Source organism: Aquarana catesbeiana, linkage group LG02, assembly GCF_042186555.1.
Source record: "Aquarana catesbeiana isolate 2022-GZ linkage group LG02, ASM4218655v1, whole genome shotgun sequence".
Classification (NCBI taxonomy): Eukaryota; Metazoa; Chordata; class Amphibia; order Anura; family Ranidae; genus Aquarana; species Aquarana catesbeiana.
Genome location: NC_133325.1, coordinates 588,948,863 through 588,975,187, shown reverse-complemented (window position 1 = coordinate 588,975,187; position 26,325 = coordinate 588,948,863). Strand labels below are relative to the sequence as shown.

At 42.5% G+C, this 26,325-nt stretch overlaps 1 protein-coding gene across 7 annotated transcripts in view; it reads right to left on the bottom strand.

Moving 5' to 3' along the window:
• PUM1 (pumilio RNA binding family member 1) overlaps positions 1 to 26,325 on the bottom strand; it is a 118,266-nt gene that overhangs the window by 35,127 nt on the left and 56,814 nt on the right. For 4 of the 7 annotated variants that reach the window (XM_073616244.1, XM_073616245.1, XM_073616242.1 and 1 more), the window contains 6 exons: positions 15,623 to 15,739; positions 14,097 to 14,248; positions 13,264 to 13,402; positions 10,299 to 10,442; positions 9,854 to 10,138; positions 9,482 to 9,718 (listed from right to left, as the gene is read on the bottom strand). In XM_073616244.1, the coding sequence (XP_073472345.1) occupies positions 9,482 to 9,718; positions 9,854 to 10,138; positions 10,299 to 10,442; positions 13,264 to 13,402; positions 14,097 to 14,248; positions 15,623 to 15,739 (1,074 nt within the window). The remainder of the gene's footprint in view (positions 1 to 9,481; positions 9,719 to 9,853; positions 10,139 to 10,298; positions 10,443 to 13,263; positions 13,403 to 14,096; positions 14,249 to 15,622; positions 15,740 to 26,325) is intronic. The other 3 variants (XM_073616241.1, XM_073616246.1, XM_073616239.1) reach the window with 2 other exon arrangements.

Below are 26,325 nucleotides of genomic sequence, written 5' to 3'. Positions count from 1 at the left end.
TTTAGTGACAACTTTGTGCAAAAAAAAAAAAAAAAGTGTCACTTTCCCGCAACTTGTGTCAAAATATAAAATATTCCATGGACTCAATATGCCTCTCAGCAAATAGCTTGGGGTGTCTACTTTCCAAAATGGGGTCATTTGGGGGGGGGTTGTGCCACCTGGGCATTCCATGGCCTCCGAAACTGTGATAGGCAGTGAAGAGTGAAATCAAAAAGTTATACCCTTAGAAATCCTGAAGGCGGTGATTGGTTTTCGGGGTCCCATACGCGGCTAGGCTCCCAAAAAGTCCCACACATGTGGTATCCCCGTACTCAGGAGAAGTAGCTGAATATATTTTGGGGTGCAATTCCACATAGGCCCATGGCCTGTGTGAGCAATATATCATTTAGTGACAACTTTTTGTAAATATTTTTTTTTTTTTTTTTTGTCATTATTCAATCACTTGGGACAAAAAAAATAAATATTCAATGGGTTCAACATGCCTATCAGCAATTTCCTTGGGGTGTCTACTTTCCAAAATGGGGTCATTTGGGGGGGTTTTGTACTGCCCTGCCATTTTAGCACCTCAAGAAATGACATAGGCAGTCATAAACTAAAAGCTGTGTAAATTCCAGAAAATGTACCCTAGTTTGTAGACGCTATAACTTTTGCGCAAACCAATAAATATACGCTTATTGACATTTTTTTTACCAAAGACATGTGGCCGAATACATTTTGGCCTAAATGTATGACTAAAATTGAGTTTATTGGATTTTTTTTATAACAAAAAGTAGAAAATATCATTTTTTTTCAAAATTTTCGGTCTTTTTCCGTTTATAGCGCAAAAAATAAAAACTGCAGAGGTGATCAAATACCATCAAAAGAAAGCTCTATTTGTGGGAAGAAAAGGACGCAAATTTCGTTTGGGTACAGCATTGCATGACCGCGCAATTAGCAGTTAAAGCGACGCAGTGCCAAATTGGAAAAAGACCTCTGGTCCTTAGGCAGCATAATGGTCCGGGGCTCAAGTGGTTAAAGATCAGGATCCTACCACACCCTGAAGTGCCCACGCTACACTGTTCAGGCTCTGTGCCGACACTGTTCCCTCAACAGGAGGTTGTCCAGATATCCCACAATGGAGATTACCTGGGATCTAAAAAAGGCAATCACATAGGAACCTAGGTGAATGCAAGTCTTCGTGAATAGCAGGGTCATGAACCAGAAGTGCTGAGGACCCACAGCAAAATAAAGAAATCGCTGATGTGCTGAAAAGAAGAAAAAAAAAGGGGGGGGGGGGGGCGGGACAGCCAAGTATGCGTCTTTGATGTCTACAGAGACCAAAAGGTTTCCCTTAACCACTTCAGCCCCGGAAGGATTTACCCCCTTCCTGACCAGAGCACTTTTTACAATTTGGCACTGCGTCGCTTTAACTGCTAATTGCGCGGTCATGCAATGCTGTAACCAAACGAAATTTGCGTCCTTTTCTTCCCACAAATAGAGCTTTCTTTTGATGGTATTTGATCACCTCTGCCGTTTTTATTTTTTGCGCTATACACGGAAAAAGACCGAAAATTTTGAAAAAAAATGATATTTTCTACTTTTTGTTCTAAAAAAAATCCAATAAACTCAATTTTAGTCATACATTTAGGCCAAAATGTATTTGGCCACATGTCTTTGGTAAAAAAAATGTCAATAAGTGTATATTTATTGGTTTGCGCAAAAGTTATAGCGCCTACAAACTAGGGTACATTTTCTGGAATTTACACAGTCTTTAATTTATGACTGCCTATGTCATTTCTTGAGGTGCTAAAATGACAGGGCAGTACAAAACCCCCACAAATGACCCCATTTTGGAAAGTAGACACCCCAAGGAAATTGCTGAGAGGCATGTTGAGCCCATTGAATATTCATTTTTTTTGTCCCAAGTGATTGAATAATGAAAAAAAAAAAAAAAAAAAAACAAAATTACAAAAAGTTGTCACTAAATGATATATTGCTCACACAGGCCATGGGCATATGTGGAATTGCACCCCAAAATACATTTAGCTGCTTCTCCTGAGTATGGGGATACCACATGTGTGGGACTTTTTGGGAGCCTAGCCGCATACGGGGCCCCGAAAACCAATCACTGCCTTCAGGATTTCTAAGGGCGTACATTTTTGATTTTACTCCTCACTACCTATCACAGTTTTGAAGGCCATAAAATGCCCAGATGGCACAAACCCCCCCCAAATGACCCCATTTTGGAAAGTAGACACCCCAAGCTATTTGCTGAGAGGCATGTTGAGTCCATGGAATATTTTATATTTTGACACAAGTTGCGGGAAAGTGACAATTTATTTTTTTTTTTTTTTTTTTTTTGCACAAAGTTGTCACTAAATGATATATTGCTCACACAGGTCATGGGCATATGTGGAATTGCACCCCAAAATACATTTAGCTGCTTCTCCTGAGTATGGGGATACCACATGTGTGGGACTTTTTGGGAGCCTAGCCGCGTACGGGACCCCGAAAACCAATCACCGCCTTCAGGATTTCTAAGGGTGTACATTTTTGATTTCACTCTTCACTGCCTATCACAGTTTCGGAGGCCATGGAATGCCCAGGTGGCACAAAACCCCCCCAAATGACCCCATTTTGGAAAGTAGACACCCCAAGCTATTTGCTGAGAGGCATGGTGAGTATTTTGCAGCTCTCATTTGTTTTTGAAAATGAAGAAAGACAAAAAAAAAAATTTTTTTTTTCTTTTTTTAATTTTCAAAACTTTGTGACAAAAAGTGAGGTCTGCAAAATACTCACTATACCTCTCAGCAAATAGCTTGGGGTGTCTACTTTCCAAAATGGGGTCATTTGGGGGGGGGTTTGTGCCACCTGGGCATTCCATGGCCTCCGAGACTGTGATAGGCAGTGAAGAGTGAAATCAAAAATTTACGGCCTTAGAAAGCCTGAAGGCGGTGCTTGGTTTTCGGGGTCCCATACGTGGCTAGGCTCCCAAAAAGTCTCACACATGTGGTATCCCCGTACTCAGGAGAAGCAACAGAATGTATTTTGGGGTGTAATTTCACATATTCCCATGGCATGTTTGAGCAATATATCATTTAGTGACAACTTTGTGCAAAAAAAAAAAAAAAATAATAATAATTTGTCTCTTTCCCGCAACTTGTGTCACAATATAAAATATTCCATGGACTCGACATGCCTCTCAGCAAATAGCTTGGGGTGTCTACTTTCCAAAATGGGGTCATTTGGGGGGGTTTGAACTGTCCTGGCATTTTATGCACAACATTTAGAAGCTTATGTCACACATCACCCACTCTTCTAACCACTTGAAGACAAAGCCCTTTCTGACACTTTTTGATTACATGAAAAAATTATTTTTTTTTGCAAGAAAATTACTTTGAACCCCCACACATTATATATTTTTTTAAAGCAAATGCCCTACAGATTAAAATGGTGGGTGTTTAATTTTTTTTTTTCACACAGTATTTGCGCAGCGATTTTTCAAACGCATTTTTTGGGGAAAAAACACACTTTTTTACATTTTAATGCACTAAAACACACTATATTGCCCAAATGTTTGATGAAATAAAAAAGATGATCTTAGGCCGAGTACATGGATACCAAACATGACATGCTTTACAACTGTGCACAAACGTGCAGTGACAACAAAATAAATACATTTTTAAAAGCCTTTAAAAGCCTTTACAGGTTACCACTTTAGATTTACAGAGGAGGTCTACTGCTAAAATTACTGCCCTCGATCTGACCGTCGCGGTGATACCTCACATGCATGGTGCAATTGCTGTTTACATTTGACGCCAGACCGACGCTTGCGTTCGCCTTAGCGCAAGAGCAGGGGGGACAGGGGTGCTTTTTTTTTTTTTTTTTTTTTTTCTTTATTATTTTTTTGCTTTTTTATCTTATTTTAAAACTGTTCCTTTCATTTTTTTTTTTTTTTAATCATTTTTATTGTTATCTCAGGGAATGTAAATATCCCCTATGATAGCAATAGGTAGTGACAGGTACTCTTTTTTGAAAAAATTGGGGTCTATTAGACCCTAGATTTCTCCTCTGCCCTCAAAGCATCTGACCACACCAAGATCGGTGTGATAAAATGCTTCCCCAATTTCCCAATGGCGCTATTTACATCCGGCGAAATCTAAGTCATAAAATGCTCGTAGCTTCCGGTTTCTTAGGCCATAGAGATGTTTGGAGCCACTCTGGTCTCTGATCAGGTCTATGGTCAGCTGGCTGAATCACCGGCTGCATTCTCAGGTTCCCTGTTGAGACAGGAGAGCCAGAGAAAAACACGGAAGACGGTGGGGGGGGGGGGGGCATTCTCTCCCACTGCTTGTAAAAGCAGTCTAGAGGCTAATTAGCCGCTAGGATTGCTTCTACATGAAAGCCGACCGCTGGCTGAAAAGAATGATACCAAGATGATACCTAAACCTGCAAGCATCATTCTGGTATAACCACTCAAAGTCGTGAATGCTGTACTCAGACAAAAATATGGTTAACAATAAAGCACAGTAAACGGTAAAGTATAAAAAATTGCAGACCTGAAAAGCAAACATGATAAAACATAATAACAATAAAACATTGCAGAATAGAATACAGTAAAAAAGAGCAGAACAATAGAGAGAATAGAGAGAGAGAGAATAGAGAGAGAACAATAAAACGACAACTATTATTTTTTATTTTATATTTTTGTTTGTGTTTTTTTTTTTTTTTTTTTCACTTTTTTTGTAACTGTAACTTTTATAACTGTAACCGGTTCCAGGTTCGGGTCTCTCAAAATGCGATGGCATCTTGGGAGACCCTGTGAAAGTGTGTCCTAGTCTGTGCAATGCTGTACCCTACGCTAATACTCAGCTAGTGAATGGTAGCGTTCAAAACATTCACCAATGCAAAGACCAGGATTGTCAGGACAGGAGAGACAATAATAGCGGGTGTAACGCCTATATCCGCGCTTGCTGCAGACACAACATCTTTTTTGGGGGGGTTCGCTGGGTAGGGGTACTCGGGAGGACATAAAAATGCCTCTCATGCAGCCGACTGCATTTGGTTGGGGATGTGAATGGGGGAAGTACGGGTGCTGCAGAAGCGGTAGGTTCCCAATTAGGATTGGCGAATGCAGCAGGAAGGGCACTATGGGCACGACGGGCCTGTGTTTGTCTTTTTGGTGGCAGCGGGACACTACTTGTGCTTGCCACCTCACCAGCTTGAACTGCACTTATGGGACTCGCCACGTCACCAAGTGTTACTGCAGTGCTGGTTTGACTACGACCGGGGTGTACTAGGCCGCTGGCGCTTGCCAGTTCACCAAAACGCTACCAAAAAAACTGTTAACGATCGCAGGGATCAGGCCTGACTCTGCGAACGCTGCAGTTATGCATTTAGTGTTTTGTAAGTGACAGTGATCGATCGATACTGCACTTGGGTGGGCTGGGCTGGGCCGGGCGGAAGGGCAAAACGCAGGTGCTAGCAGGTATCTGGGCTGATCCCGCTAACACTGCGTTTTTGGGAACCCTAAACTGCTGGGGACGCCAGTATAGATCTGATCGGATCAGATATTGATCAGTTCAGATACTATACCACTAAGGGAGGTGTACAGTGCGTGCGTGGGTGTTAGCGCTACTGGCACTAACCTGACGCTGCCTGGGGCTGGTGCTTGCCAGTTCACCAAAACGCTACAAAAAAAACTGTTAGCGATCGCAGGGATCAGGCCTGACTCTGCGAACGCTGCAGTTATGCGTTTAGTGTTTTGTAAGTGACAGTGATCGATCGATACTGCACTTGGGTGGGCTGGGCTGGGCCGGGCGGAGGGGTAAAACGCAGTTGCTAGCAGGTATCTGGGCTGATCCCGCTAACACTGCGTTTGTGGGAACCCTAAACTGCTGGGGACGCTAGTATAGATCTGATCGGATCAGATATTGATGCGTTCAGATACTATACCACTAAGGGAGGTGTACGGTGCGTGGGTGTTAGCGGTACTGGGACTAACCTGACGCTGCCTGGGGCTGGTGCTTGCCATTTCACCAAAATGCTACCAAAAAAACTGTTAGCGATCGCAGGGATCAGGCCTGACTCAGCGAACGCTGCAGTTATGCGTTTAGTGTTTTGTAAGTGACAGTGATCGATCGATACTGCACTTGGGTGGGCTGGGCCGAGCTGGGCGGAGGGGCAAAACGCAGGTGCTAGCAGGTATCTGGGCTGATCCCGCTAACACTGTGTTTTTGGGAACCCTAAACTGCTGGGGACGCCAGTATAGATCTGATCGGATCAGATATTGATGCGATCAGATACTATACCACTAAGGGAGGCGTATGCTGCGTGCGTGGGTGTTAGCGGTACTGGCGCTAATCTGACCCTGCCTGGGGCGACGCATATCACCGCCGGGCGATCAGGGGGCTAAATCTTTATTCGGTAATAAACGGCGGGTTCCCTGACACTATAAAAAATAAACAAACTAACCAGCGTCACCCGTAACGGTTATACAGTGATCAGTGGTGAAAGGGTTAACTAGGGGGCAATCAAGGGGTTAAAACATTTATTAGATAGTATATGGGGGTCCCTGTCGCTATAAAACTCTGACGGCGAACCTAAATATTTACGTCCCTAACTAGCATCACCAGCGACACTAATACAGCGATCAAAAAATGATCGCTTAGCGACACTGGTGACAGGGGGTGATCAAGGGGTTAAAACTTTATTAGGGGGGGGTTAGGGGGGTACCCTAGACCTACAGGGGGCCTAACACTCACTGCCCTGACACTGTAACTGTCACAAACTGACACCAATACAGTAATCAGAAAAAAAAAAAAAAAAAAAAAAAAAAACTGCTGGTGTCAGTTTGTGACAGGGGGGGGGGGGGTGATTGGGGGGGGATCGGGGGGCGATCGGGGGGGGGATCGGGGTGTTTAGTGTGCCTGGCATGTTCTACTGTGTGTGTAGTGTTGGTGCACTTACATTGCAGTCTTCTCTCCTCGGCCCGGAACGGAAAATACCGAGCCGAGGAGAGATGACATCATTTCCTCTGCCTCTGTGTACAATACAGAGGCAGGGAAATGATCCCATTGGCTGAGAGCGATCGCGAGGGGGGGGCCACGAATGGATGGCCTCCCCCTCACCTCCGATCGCCGGGGGAGATTTGCCGACCGCCGCAGGCACCGGGGGGGGGTCCGATCGGACCCCCCACCCGCGGGCAGGCAAGGACGTACATATACGTCCTTTTGCCTGCCCGTGCCGCTCTGTCGACGTATATAGTCGTGCGGCGGTCGGCAAGTGGTTAAAAAATGAGGGCTGTGATAAACCTTGTGGGTTCAATATGGACATTTTGGTATCCAATGAAGACATTCAGGATGTCCTAAATTGGTTTTGAAACTGTAGAAAGTTTGAAAACATCCTTGAAACCATTCCAATAAAAAGAACTGGGGCACTTGTTTTTCTCCCACAAGGGCTACACGGAGATATGCTAATCTGAATGGTGACACTGAAAGTTTGGAAGAAATTAAAATGGGAGGGGTTGGGAGCAGAAATTTAGCTTGCAGCCAGTTGAAAATGTCTCCTACACCTAAGCATCTAAGAAGCGGTTTGTTCAAATGTCAGCCAAGCTTAACAGATATATCCCTACTTTGGAAAGAAGAAGAGCCCCCTTCATGTTAAAGAGGACTTGTCTGCCTCTTTGGGGAAACTAGGGGCCTAGGATTTGCAGTGAAACTGGGCTCCTGAATTGGGTGTGGCACCAGAGGCTTAAAAGAAATTGTAAGGGCAAAAGTTTTTTTTATCTTAATGCATATGCATTAAGATAAAAAAAAAAAAAAAAACTGTAGCAGGCCCACCAGCACTTACCCTGAGCCCCTTCTCTATCAAGCAATGTGCAGGATTCCCTCAGCCATATGGGACTCTCCTCCTGATTGGCTGGGGCACAGCCGCGGCACCATTGGCTCCGGCGGCTTTCAAAGTCAGTTAGCCAATCAGGGGAGAGAGCGGCGGGGCTGGGGCTCCATGTCTGATTGGGCACAGGGAGCTCTGACTCAGCTCAGGCTCCACCAAAGCAAGCGGCTGGTCTATGGGGGCACTCGTCAGGAGGGAGGGGCCAGGAGCAGCGAAGAAAGATCTGAGAAGAGGAGGATCGGGGCTGCTCTGTACATTTCCACTGCAACAGGGCAGGTAAGTATGACGTTTGTTATTTTTTTTAAAAGTGAGACTTTACAATCAATTTAAAGTGGTTGCAAAGGCAGAAAGTTTTCTTTATCTTAAGGCATTCTATGCCTTAAGATAAAAAGCCTTCTGTGTGCAGCAGCTTACCTGAGACGATCTAGATTCAGCGATGTTGCAGGAGTGTCTTGGCTGCCCGGGACTTCCCTCCTCATTGGCTGAGACAGCAGCGTGGCGCCATTGGCTCTGCTGCTGTCAAAGTCAGTCAGCAAATGAGGAGAGAAAGGGGGGCAGGACCAGGACAAGGCTCCGTGTCTGAATGGACACAGGGAGCTGTGGCTCGGCTCAGGGGCCCCCATTGCAAGCCGCTTGCTATGGGGGCATTTAGCAGGAGAGGGGGGGGGCCAGGAGCGCCAGCAGGGGACCCAAGAAGAGGAGTCTCTGGGCAAAACCATTACACAGGGCAGGTAATTATAACTGTTTTGTTTTTTTTTTGTTAAAAATAACAAACCTAACAAGACTTTAATAACACTAAGCCTGGAGAAACTTAAGGAACTATGTCTCGGAGGGGGATTTGTAGCAGCTTGAGGGCTTGACTTCTGTTGCTGGGGTAGACGAGTACTCTTGCACGCAAGTAATCTTCTAGGATGAGGGTGTTCAATGAAGCTTCAAAGCATTGTTCAAGCTCTAAGAGTATGCAAAGCAAATGCTTTTCACCTGCCTGCTCTGCAGCCCAAAATTTCAACCAAAGATTTCTCCACATGTTCAAAGATAGGACGAGTCATCTTCAAAAACACAATACACAGATATCTGGAAAGCACCACAGGCAGCGCCTAAAAGGTCACATGCCAGTCAGGCCCAATATCATTTAGACCAGCTGGGTCCAGTTATGGCCTCCAAAGTTATTGCTAAGGATACACATAACCAGGGAGCTACATGAGAGACCAGCTCAAGCAGCGTGTAGATGAAAGTCTTGTCCGAAGAAAAAAAAAAAACAAAACACACGGCTTGTAGAACAGTTCTACATTTCTCAGTAGAGAAAGGCATTCATCATCCTAGGGCACTAGCCAAAAAGAAAATTAGGCATGCTGGGAGTGGGAGAGATTATACCAGGCCAATCACTGTTTTTTTTATTTGCCAATGTCCAAATCCTCCCGTAGGAAGCCATATAACCCAACTGTCTCTGAAACCTGTGTCTTTCAAATACCAAAAAACAGCTTAGTTTATTTACCACCTTCACCTCAAAATGATGACTATATACACGCAAAAATAACTTTCATAATGAAAGCATGCCGAGTGTCAAGAAAATAAGCACATCCACCAAATACAGAGGTTTTCTTACCAAGGTTAAGGCTGGAAGATGATCCATGAGAGGATAAAGATGGTGGTGGTGTCTGGGAATGGCTGGCTGCCTGGCTTGGAAGGGGCATGCCTACAGGACCAGGAGAGGAAGAGAAGCCTAGACCATTGTAGAAGCTATGTCCAATGGGATTCAAACTGCTGGAAGTCCTTTTGTATAGATCTGTACTGCCAGTCAGAGAATCACGACGCGATCCACTGCCAGTGTTGGAATTAGCAACTGAAAGAAAAAAAAAAAAAAAAAAAAAAAAAAAAAACAACAAAAAAAATAAATAAATAAAAAGGACTACTTCTGTAAGCACAACACAAAATGCTAATAAATAAGTTTTTTTTACTTGCTTGTTTTGATACTGACCTGCTGTTCCAAAGCCACCCAGTGCTGAACTAAGCGTTGCTCCCAGTGATCCACTGCTTCCAAAACCCAATGAACTATTCGCTGGCTGACCTGAACTTTGTGAAAATAAGGAGCTGCTTTGAGAGTTATTGGTTAGGGAACTGTTGCCATAGAACGAGCTTGATGCCAGATTCTGGTTGCCTTGTGGTTGCGGCTGTCCCTGAGGCTGCTGAGAATTCAATTGACGGAAAGGTCCATTTGTAGCACCACCTTGTCCATTGGCAGAAGCAGCTGCTGCTGCAACAGCTTAAAGATATATTGCAAAAGATCAGCTTTCATGTATAAGACAACTGAACACCTTTCAAGTCTTTTTTAAACAATAAATGGTAGCTGTATGAGGCATTTCAACAGAATAGACAGAAAACACATGCAGCTGTATATGTGCATTTCCAACAGTGTTACATACCTGCTTGAGCTGCAGATGGACTAATAATAACCGGTGCAGGAGCTACCAGACGAACAGGGCCACCCAGTCCATTTCTGGCTCCAGTATTCACAACAAGTGCCCCTGTTTGGTCATAGTAAGCAGCAGGAGCTAGAACTGGATATCCTAAAAGAAGACACAGAAAAGTAAAATGTGAGAAAATTTGAGAAGATAGAAGAGAACATATAAAGCAATCTGCATGTCACAAATATAAAGGGGAAAGCAATAAAATGCCAAATTTTTAGGAGTTAAGGGCAAAACGTTTTATATACTTTCATACATTACACATGTTGCAGGTTTCAGATTGCAGGAAAACCACATAGACAGAACCAGTGACTACTCCAACTTGCAAGCTGAAGTTTAGGTATGGCAATATTGACATAGTTACAGTGGTCCAGCTTGGACCAATGTAACCATGTATGTGTCAGAGGCATGGGATCCCTGTGGAAGCTGGAATTCACCGTTACTGCTGCGATCTCCACTTGTTTCCAGGTCTTGTGTACTGTGAACTCAAAGTCGCTTGCCCGCCACATGTGCCATTCAAGAACACTGTATTTTCTCAATGAATGGATAGCATTCCCAAATTGAACGAGCTGCAGAGGCAGAGCAGTGACTTCACAATTCATACAGTGAGAAAATGCCAAATTGCACTCTATTCAAAAAGTGCCACACCTAAAGTGTAGCTTTAAAGTGGTTGTAAACCCTGTTACACCACTTTTACCTACAGGTAAGCCTATAACAAGGCTTACCTGTAGGTACCGTGAATATCTCCTAAACTTGCACAGTTTAGGAGCTATTCCGTATATGTGCTGTTGCCGACGTCATTGGCGCGTGCGCACTGACGAAACAGGCCACTGGTGTAGTTTCTTCTGTAGCTGTGCCATGACCGGCGGGAGCGACGTCATCGCTGCTACAGTCAATCAGAGTGCCGGAGCAGTGAACCTGGAACTCCAGTGGAAGATGTCGGCCCTGTACTCGGAGTGCCAACTCAGATTCAGGGCATCGTTCTGAGGTATTTCATAATGGGCTAGTATGTGATGCATACTAGCTCATTATGCCTTAAGTCTGTTTGTTTTTTGTTTTCAGAGGTTTACAACTTTTTTAAGATAAGAAATTAATTCTGCTCTACATTCAACAGTAATTTCAACCACTATAAGTACCTAAATTTGACTTGGTATCAAGTCTCTTGCAATACCTATAGGCTTAGCATTAGGGCTAAGAGCCACTCAGGCGTGCTGTATGCAAATGTGACGACATGGAACGTACTGATATGAAGAAAGAAAATGATCTCATCAGCCTATAACTTATCTGTCATGCTCTAGTCAGCAGGCTAGGGGTGGAGAAAGGACACTACTCTACAGTGCCTTGAAATAGTATTCATACCTCTCGAAATTTTCCACATTTTGTCATGTTACAACAAAAAACAAATGTATTTTATTGGGATTTTATGTGACAGACCAACACAAGGTGGCACATAATTGTGAAGTGGAAGGAAATTAATAAATCGTTTTTAATTTTATTTTATCAAATAAATATGTGAAAAGTGTGGCGTGCATTTGTATTCAGCCCCCCTGAATCAATACTTTGTAGAACCACATTTCACTGCAATTACAGCTGCAAGTCTTTTTTGGGATATCTCTACCAGATTTGCACATCTAGAAAGTGACTTTTTGACCTTTCTTCTTTGCAAAATAGCTCAAGCTCTGTCAGGTTGAATGGAGTGTCTGTACAGCAATTTAAGTCTTACCACAGATTCTCAACTGAATTTAGGGCTGGACTTTGACAGGTCCATTCTAACACCTGAATATATTTTAATAAACCATTCCAGTTGGAAATTTTCAAAAAGTATGAATACTTTATCAAGGCACTGTGTACCATACAGGCAAAAGAGGTCACCCACCAGGCTTTGTGGTAGAGCTGCAAAAATCTAAGGACTAGGCCGCAGGGGTGTCCAAACTGCGGCCCTCCAGCTGTTGCGGAACTACACTTCCCAAGAGGCATTGTAAAACTCTGACATTCACAGACATGACTAGGCATGATGGGAGTTGTAGTTCCTTAACAACTGGAGGGCCATAGTTTGGACACCGATGGACAAAAAACCCTGATGGGTTTACTTCCTCTTTGTTTCCCTGCAAAGGTAAAGCATAATGGGCTACTATACATAGCATAGTAGCCCATTATGTGTCACTTACCTGACACAGGAGCCTGCGATGTCACTGCTGTCCCCTCTGCTACGGAGCGTCAATCTTTTTTCCGGGTATCCGGCGCGGTGATTGGCGATGACGTCACTCCTGCACATGCGCACGGGAGCCGCCACTAATGGCATATCACTGTTAGGAGCGGCATGCTCAGTGCGCCTGCGCCGTACACAGCGGTGCCTGTCTTTTTGCAAATATCTCCTACCGTGTAGGAGATATTTTTTGGACCTACAGGTAAGCCTTAATCTAGGTCAAAGTGGTCTGTAAGGGTTTACAACCACTTTAAAATGGTATGTGTGTATGTATATATATATATATATATATATATATATATATATATATATATATATATTTTTTTTTTTTTTTTCATCAGTGTATTTAGCGGTTTGGCTGGAGTTCGCTTTAATACCCTCTGCAAGCAATACCCCATACCAGCATACATTCACAAGGACTGACTTCAGTAAGTAACCAGAGTTAAATTTCTCCCTGCATATACTGAAGTGGAATACCCAGCCAACATTTTTTTTTCCCCCATTGGGGGGCAATTAGAACTTCTACCAAATTTTTATGACTGTCGCACCTCTAAAGTACATTTCCTTTCACCTTCTGTTGTGTCAGCAGCACAAGAAGCGAGGGAGAATGTCTTCAATGGAAAAACACAGCAACCAAATCTGACTAAGTTTCCAGTTCTCTCTTACTTTATCCAAAACAAAATACATGTTTTATCCAAAGCAAAATATGCAACTCACCAGGCATTCCAGCAGCAAGGCCTTGCCCAAAGGCCAGTGCAGAATTCACAGCAGCTGCTGCAACTAGCTGGTCATTTTGTTGTCCCTGTTGATTCTGGTTGGGGGTTAGCGGTCGCTGATTACCTCCTGCACGAAGCACCTAGGAAATGCACACACTTTTAAAAAGGGGTAAAACATGAAAAATGTGTGGTTACTGCTTTCAAAGGCCAAAATCTGTAAAGAGCAAACAACTAAAATGGCACAAAGTGACAGATAGACCAGAAGTAAATATGACCTCTTAAGCCCACTCAAAACAGAATACTTGTTAAATGCCAGTACAACAGCATGGTTTTCCTCTGGATGACCTCACCAGTGAGGCCTTCATGTAGCACTTCTAAGTCCTGCATTCTGCTAAAGCCATATTGAAGGCAAGCAAGGGAATGTTATTACAGATACGCGCCATCTAGTATATATTTAATGAAGATCCTCATAATAGCCACGGCAGCTAAGCAAAGTTGAAAATTGAAATTCAGAAAACTGGTGGCGATTGAATGCACTATTTCCCAAGTGTACCATTACATACAAATCAAATCTCAACCATTAAATGTTTAAAAGAAAAAAAAAAAGAAAAAACACACACGGGCCTTGTTAATAATATTTCACAGATGTTGCCCCTATGGGGACCTCTAACAGATCAGGTTATATCTCTTCGCGTAGGTACAGGAGAAAACTCACAACTAATGACCTGACTGTGGCGCCGCCCCCCCCCCAAAATGACCAATTTGAGAAACGTTGCAACAAAGAAAGCAAATGAACCCTTAAGAGACCAACATGCCAAAGATAAGAACACTCACCTGTTGCTGGCCCTGCTGATTCTGAGGGTTGTTCTGTTGAGATGCAGAGTTGTTTGCTGCTGCTGCTGCCGCTGCTTGTTGCTGGAAGAGGTTGGCAGGATACACTCCCCATGGAGTGACACCGTAATATTGGTGGGGAACCACAGCTGGGCCTGTATAAGTTAGGCGAAAGCCAACAATGTCACTATCTTATAGGAAATCCATCCTGTACCTAAAACAGATCCTGCATTGGACATTTTCTCCACCAACCATAGGAGATTTACCAACAATCGGATGGTAGAATTTACTTTCTTGGATATGGGGCTTTCATTTCTTCATATCAATGTTTTTCATGGATTACCATTATCTCTGGAACTGTGCCTGAAGGGTCAGACAATTGTGTGCTTCACCATTGCGGTTAACTGTACGTTGCAAGGGGGGAGTCAAGGCATGAAAATTTGCTGTGGTATAACAGATAACATCCGACCCTCGGTTGGGTCTTTAACACCTTTGCATCTCCAGAACCTTGAACAGCTGCCCTCCTCTAGACCACTGCATTATATCAGCTTTGTTTGGATATATTCCACTTAATCCTAAATCCATGTGTTCTTCTCTACAAACTCTATAAACTGTGCATTTTCCTTAACAGTTACAGCCAAGTACTGCGGCTCAGATGCCATCATTTTGAATCAAGGGATTATACTGTTCCTTTGCAGGATTATCCATACAATATAAAACCCTGCATATATTATTATATATCTCCATCCACTGGCCATATTAGCCAGGGGACCAGGGTATATCACATTCCGTGACATACTGGGGTCACAAACATATATACAGTTTACCCAAAAATAAGCCCGGGTCTTATATTCATTTTGACAACCAAAAACACAGTAGGGCTTATTTTCAGGGTAGGGCTTGCCATTTAATGTGCTGTCTTCTCTCCCCCTCTCCCTCCCTGTCAGGCATCCCCAGTGTGAACATAGTAAAAGTGGTTGTAAAATGCTAGAAACCTCTATTACAGTAGTATATAATGTAAAATGTGTGTGCTTCCGTAATCGAATTGTGACCCGCCTGAGAGGTCTTCCCCACTCCAAGCACTGCAGTGGAGAGAAAAATACGGTAGATTACAGAAACACACACCTTTTACATTATATACTACTCTAATAGCGAGAATTCTAGCAGTTTACAACCTTTTTAAACTCGGCCTTATTTTCAGGGTAGGTCTTACTTTCGGGGAAACACGGTATGTGTATACATATAAGGTGGACAATTGACAATCACAATGAGCGATTTTCTTTTTTGTGTGATATGGTACCATTTTTATTGTTAACTTTTTCATACTTTACCAAAATAAAGCATTTTTCTAGTTGACAGTGAGTTGAACCAATTTTTGTAATGCTTTGGTATACGAGGAGGTTTGAGCTAAAACCAAGTTTTTATTCTCAGTCACTGTGTCTAAAACAGAACTAGTAAACCAATGCACCGAGCACAAGTTGAAATCCCAAGGAGTATCAAGCAATAAAGAAACAAAAAGGAAAGCTTACCAAGGGTAGCGGCTGCTGCAAGGCCAGCTGCATATGGGTCTGTTCCAGGAGGTGCGGCACTGATGATGTAAGGGTTTGGTACAAACGCAGCTGGAGCTAGACCTGCTGAAAACATACCTGTCAGTGAAATGAGACTTCAGTACTTTGCCAGCAAAGGAAAAAAATTGTTTATCCATTCAGTAAAACAAAGCCATGCTTTTAGTGTTTTTTTTTTTTTTTTGGTGGGGCCAATTAGAGACCACACAAAATTAAAAGTAAAAGCGTATTTTTTAGATAAGGTATCCTATGACACTCCATTTTAGTGAGACATGTAAAGTGCAACAATTCAACAGTAATCCACAATTTGCCATTTCAATTACCCTTATCAATTATTCCTGACAGTAACATACTATATACAGAATTAAAGTCACCTACCACCTAGAGTCACCTTGGCGGTCTGCCACCATCAAGAAAGAAAAACTATCTCCACTTTGGAAAAGCAAAGCAATGCATAGATATATTTGGGCTCTATCTAATTAGCAACTATTCTGAGGCAGAGACCATCTAAATTTTGTGCTATAATGGTACAGGTCATGGCCCAATGTTCTCAGTCTAGCAATTGCAGTTACAGCTGGAATGAGTCACTGTGGCCATGGTCAGCGTGAACCAGTATTAAGGTATAACTAAAAGGCAACATTTTTTTTTTGCCCTCATTCACACGAGGCGGACTCCGCTTCCACGGAGCCCGCCTCGGTCCGCCGGCTCAGCGGGAGATCTCTCCATTTATCTCCGCTGAGCCGGCGGATGACAGGTCCCTCTCTGCTCACTGAGCAGGGAGAGGCTTGTCAGGCGCCGCTGCTGCCTATGGGGGAGGATCGGATGAAAACGGACAGCATGTTCGTTTTCATCAGATCTTACCCGATCCGATAGCGACAGATCCGGACGTAGGGCCATCTGTCTGCTTTTAGCGGATCGGACGGGGTTGGATGTCAGCGGACATGTCTCCGCTGACATCCGTCGCTCCATAGGCTAACATGGAGCGCCCGTTCAGGTCCGCCGTCAAAACTGACAGGCGGACCTAAACGGTCCGATCGCGTGAAAGGGGCCTTAAGTTTTGGAGTGCAGAGGGATTAGAACGCGTGTCAGTTTTTATTGCCATCTGTGCCCCGTTAGGGAGATTCACCCTCTCCATTTGTCCTGTTTACCATTAAAAGTGAAAGTAAAAGAAAATTTCGGGTTGTCCCCAGAAAAGTATAGAGGGAAATCTTTCAATGGGGACACTAGTTCAGGCGACCTGGGGGTCCCCAAGAGATTCCCTTAATTTGCAGGGATTTGCTCTCACACCCCGTTTTGGCTATGGGACAGGAAGTGAAGGGAAATATTTGCAACGGGACATAGATGGCAAAAATAAACCTTATGGGGGTTAACCCTCCCTACTCTATGCAAACTGAAAAAAAAAAAAAAAGTTTTGCCTAGATTCTCTATAGTTAGGAACAAGCACACTGTGAAAGTATTGATTGCTAAAATAAGGACTGCACGGGTACTACAAACAGCTCTCTTTTATGCATAGATAAATTTGTATATTCCAAACATTCAATAAATATTTTTTATCATCGCAGATCGCACACGAATATGTGTTTTGCTAAAACATAGACCAAGTAATAGAATAATTGCCATGTATAGCTCCACCATTCCAAAACTTCCCATTATTGTCTTGGACATTTTCACAAAAAAGTGAATCAAGCTAAAAGGGATTTGGCACTGTTGGGGTCCAATAAGGCACAGTGACTACAAAGTTATGTATCTGCTACAGAGATCAGGGCAAAGTGATAAGGAGAATAGATTTCCCATGAAGAATTAAAGATCTAAAGCACACAAATCAGATCAAGAAGGGACCTTGTCACTGATGGCACGACTTGTTCATTGTTATACCATTCAGATTGCTTTAGGAAAGCCAGGCAGTTGTGATAGAATAACAAAATGAAATATATTTCCAGAAACAAGAACCACCACACAAAACCAAAAAGGACTTCAAAAAGGGGCAGGAATTATCCAGAAACTACATTATGTGGTAGACAATGGAAAGCAGATTAGGATTCAACACAGCAGTTATTGTAAGGGCAAATATCAAATACCTCTGGAGGGATATACATTTAGGGTAGATCAATATCGGAGATGTCACTTTTCAGTGCTTTTCAGCTTTCAGCCCCTGGAGCACCAGGACAATGAAAATGACCCCATTTTGGAAAGCAAACACTCCAACATATATTCTATGAGGCATAATGAGTCTTTTGAACATGTCATTTTTTTTCACCACAAGTTTTTGGAAAAATGTGGAAAGAAAATGAAAAACCCATTTATTTTTTTTACACAAAGTTTTTCATTTATACAATATTTATAACACATAGCATGTGCATAGCAAAAATTAAACCCCAAAATATATTCTGCTACACCTCCTGAGTATGACGATACTAGGTGGGAGACTTTTACACAGCCTGGCCACATACAGAGGCCCAACATGCAGGGAGCACTGTCAGGTGTTCTAGGGGCATACAATTTCAAATATAATTTGACTACCTATTACGCTTTTCTGAGGCACTGATGGGCACTGTAGTGGCATGGATGTGGATGGCCTAGCATGGATGGATGGAGGCAGGAATGGGCACAGAGCAGCGCTGTGGGCACAACAGATCCAGCCCAAAGCGCTGCTGCACCCGATCTCTCCCCTCTCCTCCCACACTGTATCGATCGGTACGGTGTGAGGAGAGGGGAGCACTAAGCCGGGCATGGCTGGCTTGTTTACAACTGATCGCCCAGTCATTTAACGGAGCGATCATATGGTAAATGGCCGCTGTCATCGGCCATTTACCATGATGCACCGGGTCTTCTGGACCCAGCAGTCATGGATATTCCCGGGTGCGAACCCCAGGGGGCATGCGGGAGCGAGATTCTGGGAGGTTGTCATAGTACGCCCTCCCAGACTTATCAAGCCGCGCTGTAGCTGTCATTCGGCTATGGCGCGGTTGTTAACTGGTTAATATTGCACTGACACCCACTGCAAATTGCAAGGGCAGTGCGAACTGAGCATGGTACAGGAAAGGTGCACGCATTGCCAGTTTCCCACACCGTGTGCCAGTGTGAAGCAGGGTTAAACGGATGTAGACAGATGCCATCCGTTTACATCCATTCCGTTTCTTGTCTTAAAAAAAAAATTGACAAACATTTTTGTTTATACTTTTGTCACTTCTTTTCCGTCTTTGCAACAACCAAGGATGTGCAAAAACAGATGTAGACTGATGTGAACTGAACCGATATAAAACTCTACTGAACTGAAGATGAATGTGCAAGCTGATTTAAACTGAATCAGTTTTTTCTTTAAAAAAAAATGTCAGAACAGATTAGAACGTCAGAACAGTGACCACATATGCCCTAACAGCAGGTGCTCCCTTGTATACCCTGCCTAATCTATGTCACATAAACACACTACCCTTACCGATAAAAAAAAAAAAAAAAAACACAAAACATTATTAACCACACCAAATTATATGTAGGTGTGGAAACTTAATTAAAGTGCATTTGCACCATTAAAAGAAGTTCACAAAGCATGTTCTGCATATGCAGCAGCTACTTAGCTCTAAGGACATAAAAAAAGGATGATCAAACTAGATGCTCTCTCAGATGCAAGCTGATCACATACAATCATCTCTGTCAGAGATCTAAAGGTCACAATCTGCATTCTGTCATGGACATGCCTATCACATGGAAAACTCTAACAGGGATATACTGTACACAAGACGCATTCTGCCTGTGGCATGTTTAGCAGAAGGTGTATTTTATCAGGGACAGGTTGACCACACTGGGTACTTTTTCAAGGCATGCCTAATACTTTTGATTCTGTACTAGTGAAAGACTAAGCAGTGGGCACTAGTTGTGTTTTACGACAGCGATGTGAATCGACTCAAAAAACACCTAAAAACATAGGAATACTGCCATTTATACTGCATGACGTTTTATTTTTTTCATAGTTTTTATATTTCTGTGGGCACACTTTTGCTAATTTCTATAGAGGGGGAACTAAAATTTTTCAGTGAGAAGCATTTATTACTGATGTCATAAAGCTAATGTTAGTCATTACTTCAGGATATTATCCGCTCTCTACATAAATGGATGACTTTTCCAATTTCTCTCCTAGGTAGGGTAAATGTCCATTCTGCCTAGATTACTCTAATACTTTGAAACCCTCCCAGTGGCCATCCCTATGTCTCAAGTCTTTAAAGCAAAAGTGTCATCTCCTGGTCTAGCCGTCATGCCCCTAACCATCCATTTACCCGGTACATCCATACTCCCTGGTGTGGTCACCCCCCACAATGCAATGATGATATTTGAAAATGCATGTGTATTGCTTCTCTGTCACTTACCCTAACGATATCGAAAAAGTGTTGTAACAAGTTCTCTCTCCCCTCACCATGCCCTCCCCTTTTGAATATACTTTTTAACCCGATCTTGCCAGACAGTCTCTTTTGAAGGTAGGTCACCGTGGTCGAAGGCCTCTTTTTTTCAGCTTTATAATCAGTGTTAATTTTGGCAGCAAAGTTCGATTTAGTTTTAGAACTAAAATGGCATTTTAGTTTTAGTCCCATTTTAGTCTTCTGCAATTATTTTAGTTTTAGTCGTATTTAGTCGACTAAATCTCCAGTACATTTTAGTAGTCTAAAATCTAATGGGTGTAATTAAATTGCAATGCATTAGTTAAACATTTCTCTACAATTTCCAAACTCATTATATACTGCTGGAGTGAAAAATCTAATATTATTTATGGTATTGAGGTATGAACATGCACTACAGACCAGTGTTAATTTTGAAGTCAAATTTCAATTTAGTTTTAGTCTTTTGACTAAAATGGCATTTTAGTTTTAGTCGTATTTTAGTCATCTCAGTTGTTTTAGTCGTATTTTAGTCGACTAAAATAGTATTCATTTAGTCAACTAAAATGTTTTAGTCGACAAAATTAACACTGTTCATAATCTAGATCTACCTGCATCACATAGGCTACGCACCATTGAGGATCTTCAGGAAAAATATAATCTTCCCAAACATACGTTTTATTTTTACCTATAAGATAAAGCATTTTTTTTTGGTCCCTGTCCCCCTCCCTCACGTTGGATAAACCTACTAATTTTGAATAAATCTGTACACCAGGCCCCTATCAGCATCATTTGATTTAATTCCTTTATAAAATCATGAACCAACCCCCCCTTACGGAGGAAACCCACTCATACATGTGCAAATGGGTATATGTCCTCCAGAGGCGAATGTCATTGCCTCCCTGGGACAAGATATGGACCTCTGCTTTCAAATCATCTGGCAGTGCAGAGGGAGACTGCTTTAAAAATTCTAATGTTCTGGTATAGAACCCCAGAGGTGATGCACCGCCAAGACCCTTCGCTTTCTGCGTTGTGTTGGCACTGTAATCTTGAATTACTGAAACTAGGATCTCAGTATCATTTTTTGGCAGTGTTCACGACTGAGACTTTTCTGGAATGTCATTACTTCAATATTTGTTTCAAGGACCTTTTCCATTAGATCCTGGTAACTATCTACTAGGTCTTCCCTTCTCTGGTGTCCCAAAATCAGCTAAGCATCTGATCTCATACATTCTCCTTGCTGCCAGGAGGGCCATCCCTCTCTGTTGGCTGTCCACTGATCCTCCTGACGTAAATGTCATCTAGTTTATGTTTGACTAGAAATTCAGAATTAAGAATAAACAGGCATCTTAAAAAAAAAAAAAAAAAAAAAAAAAACACCACACACAAGACTTACTGACTGGACCCAAAATGTTCTGTAACATCTTATCAGTGGGAGTGTATCCTCACATCTTCCTATCTTTTTTTCTATGAAATCTTTAAAAGGTCGACTTATCCAGAAAAGCAAAACCGTCCATAAAGGAAATTTTTGCCATCTGCTGGAAGTACATGCATCCAAGCCAGTAAGCAATAAAAATAAAAGCAATGAAGCACCAAACTGCCATCAATTATGTTTAAAATAAAAGCCAAGTACAGTAGATACCTACTCAAGGCTGCAGTTAACCAGAGAACAAGCTAAAACACAATATCTTGTCCTGGTTGACAGAGCTACCTTTGCATAAAATATCATCACTGAAGCAGCAAAAAAGGATAAACAAAGACCCCTTTCACACCGAGCACGTTTTGCAGGCGCTATAGCGTTAAAAATAGCGCCTGCAATCCACCCTCAAACAGCTGCTCCATTCTTTCCAGTGTGAAAGCCTGAGGGCTTTCACACCGGAGCGGTTCGTTGGCAGGACGTCAGGAAAAGCCCCGCCAGCAGCTTCTTAGGAGCGGTGTGTTTACCGCTCCTCCCCATTGAAATCAATGGGGCAGCTCTGGGATACCGTCAACAAAACGCCGCTATTGCGGGCGGTTTTAACCCTTTCTCTGCCACTAGCGGGGGTAAAAGCGCCGCAAATCAGACGGTAAAACGCCGCTAAAAATAGCAGTGTTTTACCGCCGACGCTATAGGCGGCTCGGTGTGAAAGGGGTCTAATGCTCCTACATGGCCTCATAATGTTCTAGTTAAGACAGGGATGCAACAGGAACAAAGATGGAAAAGCTTTTATTTGAGGTCACCAACTGATGTTTAACCAAATTGTACACACGCTGCGCTTATCAAAATAAAAAATACGAAATTTCCACTAAAATATTAATAAAGTGATATTGTGCTTAACATATACAAAATCTATTAATTCTATACTATACGTTAATGTGCAATAAATTTCAATGAATGAATAAATAGGTAAAAGTGCTCCAATAAGCCTGTGTATTGCAAATATTCCACAAAGCTTGTGCAATTTTCAAACATTAATAGGTAATTCAACACAAAAATCCATGCGATTTAGTGTTGCATCCAAGCATATCAGTACTGCATCTATGCAATATGGTGTTAGTGCAATGTTCGAACAATAAAAAGGTAAAAAATACAAAAAAAAAGCATCCATGCGATTTGGTGTTGCATCCATGTGATTCTATGCAATTCAGTGCTGTGTTGCTGTGCAATGATCAAATTAACAGTCCACAGATCTTCCACAATCCATTCATGTGTTATGGTGAACACAAACTAAAGTGCTGTGCGCTCATACAAGTGCTCCCCCCAGGTGATAGCCCCTCACCTTAGGGCGTGCGACCTTGCAATTAAGCTTGGTCAGAATGCGCCTTAGAACCTCTCTGGGTTCGATGTTATATGCAGGGTCCTGGATAGATTTGCACTGGTGCCTCTGTTCCTCACAGCAGTCCCGTTTGTACCTCAATATATCAACATAAAAAGGACTTCATGGTGCAGTATGTACTAAATTTATTAAAATCATAAACAAATCCCGCAATGGGTACTCACAGTAACAAGGCGCTTAAGGGCGCCACACTAAAACAGCAGAGAGGAACGGGCAACAGCGGCCGGTATGGGGTGGCGTGCTAATCTGTCCCAACAGGTTGTATGTATAACGTTCCGTCCTGTCCCCTTCCCCTACGCGTGTTCGATACAAGGGGTATTTCATATCTTCATCGGGGGTGTCTGCTGTTTTAGTGTGGCGCCCTTAAGCGCCTTGTTATTGTGAGTACCCATTGCGGGATTTGTTTATGTTTTTAATACATTTAGTACATACTGCACCATGAAGTCCTTTTTATGTTGATATATTGAGGTACAAACGGGACTGCTGTGAGGAACAGAGGCACCGTATCCGGGACCCTGCATATAACATTGAACCCAGAGAGGTTCTAAGGCGCATTCTGACCAAGCTTAATTACAAGATCGCACGTCCTAAGGTGAGGGGCTATCACCTGGGGGGAGCACTTGTATGAGCGCACAGCACTTTAGTTTGTGTTCACCATAACACATGAATGGATTGTGGAAGATCTGTGGACTGTTAATTTGATCATTGCACAGCAACACAGCACTGAATTGCATAGAATCACATGGATGCAACACCAAATCACATGGATGCGTTTTTTTTGTATTTTTTAACTTTTTATTGTTCGAACATTGCACTAACACCATATTGCATAGATGCAGTACTGATATGCTTGGATGCAACACTAAATCGCATGGATTTTTGTGTTGAATTACCTATTAATGTTTGAAAATTGCACAAGCTTTGTGGAATATTTGCAATACACAGGCTTATTGGAGCACTTTTACCTATTTATTCATTCATTGAAATGTATTGCACATTAACGTATAGTATTAATAGATTTTGTATATGTTAAGCACAATAGCACTTTATTAATATTTTAGTGGAAATTCCTTATTTTTTATTTTGATAAGCGCAGCGTGTGTACAATTTGGTTTAACTATTTTGGATGGTTATGAGACATGCGTAACGTTAGCAGCTGATCATTTGCAAAGATATACTATTTTGGAGACCAGATTTGGTCAATTACCTGGACGCTCACAGGACTACAAATTAACCAACTGATGTTTACTAGCTTGGCATGGACAACTTCCTACTGAGCTACAGTCAACATACAGTGAGTGTCTTGAAAAAGTATTCATACCCCTTAAAATTTTCCACATTTTGTCATGTTACAACGAAAAACGTAAATGTATTTTATTGGGATTTTATGTGATAGACCAACACAAAGTAGCACATAATTGTGAAGTGGAAGGAAAATGATAAATGGTTTTAAAATATTTTTTACAAAGAAATATCTGAAAAGTGTGGCGTGCATTTGTATTCAGCCCCCTGTGCCCCCCCCCCCCAGTCAATACTTTGTAGAACCACCTTTCGCTGCAATTACAGCTGCAAGTGTTTTTGGGTATATCTCTACCAGCTTTGCACATCTAAAGAGTAGAATATTTACCCATTCTTCTCTGCAAAATAGCTCAAGCTCTGTCAGATTGGATGGAGAGTGTCTGCCTGAACAGCAATTATCAAGTCTTGCCACAGATTCTCAAGTAGATTTAGGTCTAGACTTTGACTGGGCCATTCTAACACATGAATATGCTTTAATCTAAAACATTCTATTGTAGCCCTGGCTGTATGTTTTGGGTCATTGCCCTGCTGGAAGGTGTACCTCCGCCCCAGTCTCAAGTCTTTTACAGACTTTAAAGCGGAACTTCGGTCATTTTTTCATCTTTCCATCTATTAAATATTCTGCCCTTGTTTTAACTTTGGATAGTAAAATCATTTTTTTCTGCCAGTAAATACCTTATGCAGCCCCTTCCTGTTTGCCTGGTAAAAAGCCTAGGCTTATGACATCATACGCATCTCTATCACTCTCCTGAGAGTTTGCCGGGGGGGGGGGAAGGGGAATGAGTCCTAAGAGGGCCAATGAGAGCTGCAGAGCTGGAGGTGTGTGTCTGTGTAAATCCAGGAAGTGAACAGGCAGCAGCTTCAGCTGCCCACAGCCAGACTCAGTGGAGGGAGATTCCTGCAGCATATTTGGCAAATACAGAATCACAGTATATATATAAAAAAATAATATGTAAAGTGGTTGGAGGGAAGCTTTAGAATGTCAAAGATGTTTTTATTACAAATTATGCGAGCAGACTGCAGTTCCTCTTTAACAGGTTTTCTTCTAAGACCGCCCTGTATTTGGCTCCATCCATCTTCCCATGAACTCTGACCAGCTTCCCTGTCCTTGTTAAAGAAAAGCATCCCCAGAACATGATGCTGCCACCACCATGTTTCAAGGTGGGGATGGTGTGTGTTCAGGGTAATGTGAAGTTTTAGATTCCCACCACACATAGCGTTTTTCTTTTAGGCCAAAAAGTTCAATTTTGGTCTCATCTGACCAGAGCATCTTCTTCCACGTTTGCTGTGTCCCCAACATGGCTTCTTGCAAACTGCAAATGGGACTTCTTATGACTTTCTTCTTGCTACTCTTCCATAAAGGCCAGCGGACTGCACAACTAATAGTTGTGCTGTGGACAGATTCTCCCACCTGAGCTGTGGATCTCTGCAGCTCCTCCAGAGTTACCACGGGCCTCCTAGCTGCTTCTCTGGTTAAGGCTCTCCTTGCCCGGCCTGTCAGTTTAGGTGGACGGCCATGTCTTGGTAGATTTGCAGTTGTGCCATACTCTTTCCATTTTCGGATGATGGATTGAACAGTGCTCCATGAGATGTTCAAAGCTTGTGATATTTTTTTATAACCTAAACCTGCTTTAAACGTCTCCACAACTTTATCCCTGACCTATCTGGTGTGTTCCTTGGCTTTCATGGTGCGGTTTGTTCACTAAGGTTCTCTAACAAGCCTCTGAGGGCTTCACACAACAGCTGTATTTGTATGGAGATTAAATTACACCCAAGTGAATTCTATTTACTAATTAGGTGACTTCTGAAGGCAATTAGTTCCACTAAATTTTAGTTAGGGGGCATCAGAGTAAAAGGGGCTGAATACAAATGCAGGCCACACTTTTCAGATATTTACCGTATTTATCAATGTATAACACGCACCCCAATTTTAGGAGGGAAGTCTAAAAGGAAAAAAAAAAAAAAAAAAAACCTTACATTTTAAATAAAGAACTTTGAAGCAAAATTAGGGTCACAGCTCATCAACGCACCCTGCTCAGTGCCCATCTGCAGCCATTAAATTGACCAACAATGCAGCCTCGCCAGTATTGGATTGTCCCTGCTGTTTCCGAGGGAAGGAGGAGCAGCGAGTACCGCTGAATTACACAGAGCCGCAATCTCTTGTGTACCCCGCGCACCGTCACTC